This window comes from Dipodomys ordii, unplaced genomic scaffold (genome assembly GCF_000151885.1).
Source record: "Dipodomys ordii isolate 6190 unplaced genomic scaffold, Dord_2.0 Scaffold69, whole genome shotgun sequence".
Classification (NCBI taxonomy): domain Eukaryota; kingdom Metazoa; phylum Chordata; class Mammalia; order Rodentia; family Heteromyidae; genus Dipodomys; species Dipodomys ordii.
Genome location: NW_012267285.1, coordinates 3,079,704 through 3,084,276, shown reverse-complemented (window position 1 = coordinate 3,084,276; position 4,573 = coordinate 3,079,704). Strand labels below are relative to the sequence as shown.

Here is a 4,573-nt window from a genome sequence, read left to right as displayed (position 1 = left end):
CCCCCCCTTCCCCCCCCCACCATATTTACTCTTAACCAGGATGGTGTTTGGGATCACCAGACTGACTGCAGCTGCTGCCAGCTCCGACGCCCGGTGCCCGGGACCGGGTGACAGGCGGGCGACCGTCTCCGCCGCCGCCCGGCCCCCCCAGCCCCATGCTGCCGTGAGGCGTCCGTCTGGCGGGGAGACGAGGGACGCAGTCTTACCTTGCACACGAACTCCTCCACTCTCTCCATGGCGTGGTGGGCCTGCAGGAGGGGGGACATGCCCATGAACCCCTCGTCCCCCTGAGACACGCCATCGTCGCTCCCGGGGTGCTCCGCGCCCTGTGGGGCAAACAGAGGGCTGTCAGGGCTGCGGCCGGCAGCGGGGCGCGGTCCCCGGAGCGGCGGCCACGCGGCTGCCCACGGCCAGGCGGGGTTAGCAGCCACGTGGGGCTTGTCTTTGGGGTTAGACGATCTTCACAGACCACATCCTAACACTGCACACAAGACCACTACTGCAGCCTTCCAGACTAAACCCCGAGCCCCTGCGGGCCAGCGGGCTCCCTCGGCCAGCCGCGCCCAGCCCCGCGGCCCACAGGACGTCTTCAGCGTTGGCCCCACGCAGGTGACACCACCCAGGGAGACACCCACAACCCCTCCCCCGACACCACACAAAAGGCCCAATGAGTCACCCACTGTCCTCCCCAGTCCTAAGGAAGAAACATGAAGAAATGAGCTGCCCTGGGCTGGACCGGGGGTGCCCACCCGCAGGCCCAGCATGCTGGGGTGCGACGTGGTGAGGCTCTACCTCAAGTCCAGGGTGACACCCTGAGGCTGCCTGTAGGGACACGTCATCAAGGTCTCTGGCCGGGCATGACAGTGCACACATGTAATCCCAGCACTGGGAGACTCGGTCAGGAGCATTAAGGCTCCTGCTTACACACACACACACACACACACACACACACACACACACACACACGAAGAGCAAAGGCAAGCCAGGGCTGGGGCCATGGTTTGGTGGTAAGAGCACTGGTGGCCTGCGCATGTACACAGCCCTAAATTCAGTTGGGGGAGGGGTTTAATCCCTTCTTCTTACTTTACAAGGTATTACACACACAGGCAATTAATAACAGATTACTACTACACACCCAGCCTCAAGTGTGTCCTCAAAGTGTCCTGTCTTTACTCCAACAAAACCTAGGGCTATGCCTAATTAAACACAGAAGTGGTTTTAAAACATCATTTAAAAGCCGGGTGCAGGTGGCTCAGGCCTGTCATCCTAGCTACTCTGGAGGCTGAGATCCGAGGATCACAGTTCAAAGCCAGCCTGGGCAGCAAAGTCTGTGAGACTCCTATCTCCAATAAGTATGTGCAGTACACAGTGCTCACACACAGTGCTCACTGCACACACTGCACGCTTTGCTCACTGCACACACTGAACGCATTGCTCACTGCACAGTGCTCACTGCACACAGGGCTCACTGTATACACTTCTCATACTGCACACTGCTCACATTGCTCACTGCACAGTGCTTACTGCACACACTGCACACAGTGCTCACTCTGCTCACACCGCACAGGCCGCTCACATTGCACAGGCCGCTCACACCGCACGGCTGAGCCCTTCACTGCCCACGGCTCACCACATTGGCTCCTTCCCAGCCAAGCATGTGGAAAGAACAGGGAACGGCACGCGTGGCCGCCCTGGACCAGCTTACTCCACACCAAAGCCAGTTCAAAACAGGACGCACGCTTTAACACAAAAAGGACCTCAATCCCTAAGACCGCTGGAATCAAGCAAGAGCAGCTCCCCCACTAGCCACAGAACTAACACCAAACACACACGCAACAGGAGCAGCATCGGGGCCTGCGTGGAGACAGCCAATGAAACAAGAGCAGCATCAGGGCCTGGGTGGAGACAGCCAATGAAACAAGAGCAGCATCAGGGCCTGGGTGGAGACAGCCAATGAAACAAGAGCAATGTCGGGGCCTGGGTGGAGACAGCCAATGAAACAAGAGCAGTGTCGGGGCCTGTGTGGTGACAGCCAATGAAACAAGAGCAATGTTGGGGCCTGGGTGGAGACAGCCAATGAAACAAGAGCAGCATCAGGGCCTGGGTGGAGACAGCCAATGAAACAAGAGCAGTGTCGGGGCCTGTGTGGTGACAGCCAATGAAACAAGAGCAATGTTGGAGCCTGGGTGGAGACAGCCAATGAAACAAGAGCAGCATGGGTCACTGAAAGCGTGTGCACAGCCAAGCCATCATGACTGAGTGGAGAGGCCTGTCCAGCACAACTACAGCGGGAAAGCCGCACTGGGGGGACAGACTCAGCGTCTAGGGGCCTGCCCGCAGGAGGCGCTCAGTTCAAATCCAGCACGGTTGGCCTCGGCTCCAATGCTGCGGCAGGAAGCTGGGCCTCTGAGCAGTGCTCCCGGGCGGCACGCTGGGCCTCTGAGCAGTGCTCCCGGGCGGCACGCTGGGCCTCTGAGCAGTGCTCCCGGGCGGCACGCTGGGCCTCTGAGCAGTGCTCCCGGGCGGCACGCTGGGCCTCTGAGCAACACTCCCGGGCGGCACGCTGGGCCTCTGAGCAGTGCTCCCGGGCAGCACGCTGGGCCTCTGAGCAGTGCTCCCGGGCGGCACGCTGGGCCTCTGAGCAGTGCTCCCGGGCAGCACGCTGGGCGGCACACTGGGCCGGTCCCACCTCTCCTCCCCCCCTGCACACACACACGCGCACACACACACATATGCGCGCACATGCCCACACGTGCGCACATGGGCATGTGCACGCATGCACACACACATGCACATGCGCACACACGCGCGCGCACACACACGCCCCCCCTCTCGCTGTTGGCACACTCACTGTGAATGTTGAGAAGGACAGACAGAAGCCCCTAGCGCGGGCTCCAGGCCTCTCTCCCCCCCCCCGCTGCCCCCCCCACCCCCCCCCCCCCCACTCTGCGGCTTTGGCTGAGAACCAAGAGGGAAAGAAAAGGCCCACCCCCCCCCACGCCCCCCCCTCGCTGCTGGCACACTCACGTGTGAATGTTGAGAAGGACAGACAGACGCCCCTAGCGCGGGCTCCAGGCCTCCCGGGCAGCTGTCCTCCCGGCCTCCGCGGCTACCATCAAGGCAGTGGCCCTTTCTGAGCCTCAGGTCTGGCTCTGGAGTCCCGGTGTACCCCAACTGGTTTTCTGCTGGCTCGTTCATGGGGTACCCACGCCTTTCTTATAGGAGCTCTCTCTTCTGTCTCTTCTCCTGGGAAATTTGGTTTTTAGGACAGTGAGTTGACCCTAGGGAGCAAAATGTGTTTAGTGAGTTATCATCCAAGTAGACACATCAAGTTTGTGCAAAGTGTCGTCAGGTTGACAACAGAAAATCAGCAACCACTAAGAATGGCAAATACAATCATTACAGTACAAACACAGTAATACAGTAACTACTAGAGACATTCAGAGCAGACATTCCCACACAGTGGTGATCAGGAGCGCAAGCTTTCTTACCTCTGTCCTGCCTGCGTTTTTTCCTTTTTTCAGTTAGAAACACGCCTGACTAGAACACATTACAATCTCACTAACCCTCACCTGACCGCACTGCTGTATAAAATAATAACACAAAACCGGGCTGGGAAGGTGGCTCAGCGGTAGAGCGCTTGCCTTGCATGCATGAGGCCCTGGTTCGATTTCTCAGCACCATATAGGCAGAAAAAGCCGGAAGTGGCGCTGTGGCTCAAGTGTAGAGCGCTAGCCTTGAGCTGAAGAGCTGAGGGACAGCGCCCAGGCCCAGAGTTCAGGCCCCACGACTGACAAAAAAAAACAAAAATAAAATAAAGCCAGGTGCCAGTGGCTCATGAGGCTAAGATCTGAGGACTGAAGTTCAAAGCCAGCCCAGGCAGAAAAGTCTGGAGAGCTGTGGCTCAAAGTGGTAGAGTATTCACCTTGAGCAAAAGGCCAGGGACAGCGCTCAGGCCCTGAGTACAAAGCCTAAAATAAGCTAAAACCCTCCCAAGAAACACGCAGAAAAGTGCTGTGTGCTCTCTCCCTGGGGAGAGCCCCAGATTCCCGCCCCAGGTCCCCCGGGGCCAGGCCCGGCCACTCCCGCGCAGCCAGCCTGGTCGCATGGCGTGCTGTCGCTCCGCTTGGAGAAGAAATCGCTCACTCCTTCAGACCCCCGCAGCAACGTTCTAGTCTTCGAGTCATCTAGAACACACCCCGCCGGTCACAGACACAGGAGACTACCACACTTAAAGCCAAGATGGAAAAGACACGCACGGACCCCGCGTGAACACTGCCTTCCACACACAGATCTCGCATGAACGCTGCCTTCCACACACGGACCCCACATGAACACTGCCTTCCACACACAGATCTCGCATGAACGCTGCCTTCCACACACGGACCCCGCGTGAACGCTGTCTTCCACACACGGACCCCGCGTGAATGCTGCCTTCCACACACGGACCCCGCGTGAACACTGCCTTCCACACACAGACCCCACGTGAACACTGCCTTCCACACACGGACCCCGCGTGAACGCTGCCTTCCACACAGACCCCGCGTGAACGCTGCCTTCCACACGCAGACCC

General features: G+C 59.1%; 1 protein-coding gene across 1 annotated transcript in view; it reads right to left on the bottom strand.

The window, feature by feature from the left end:
* Adipor2 (adiponectin receptor 2) overlaps window positions 1-3,283 on the bottom strand; it is a 15,659-nt gene extending 12,376 nt beyond the window's left edge. Inside the window, exons 1-2 of the mRNA XM_013023617.1 lie at window positions 3,028-3,283; window positions 212-326 (exon numbers count right to left, since the gene is read on the bottom strand). Of these exons, the coding sequence (XP_012879071.1) occupies window positions 212-326; window positions 3,028-3,198 (286 nt within the window). The 5' untranslated portion in view covers window positions 3,199-3,283. The remainder of the gene's footprint in view (window positions 1-211; window positions 327-3,027) is intronic.
* Window positions 3,284-4,573: the final 1,290 nt, after the last annotated feature.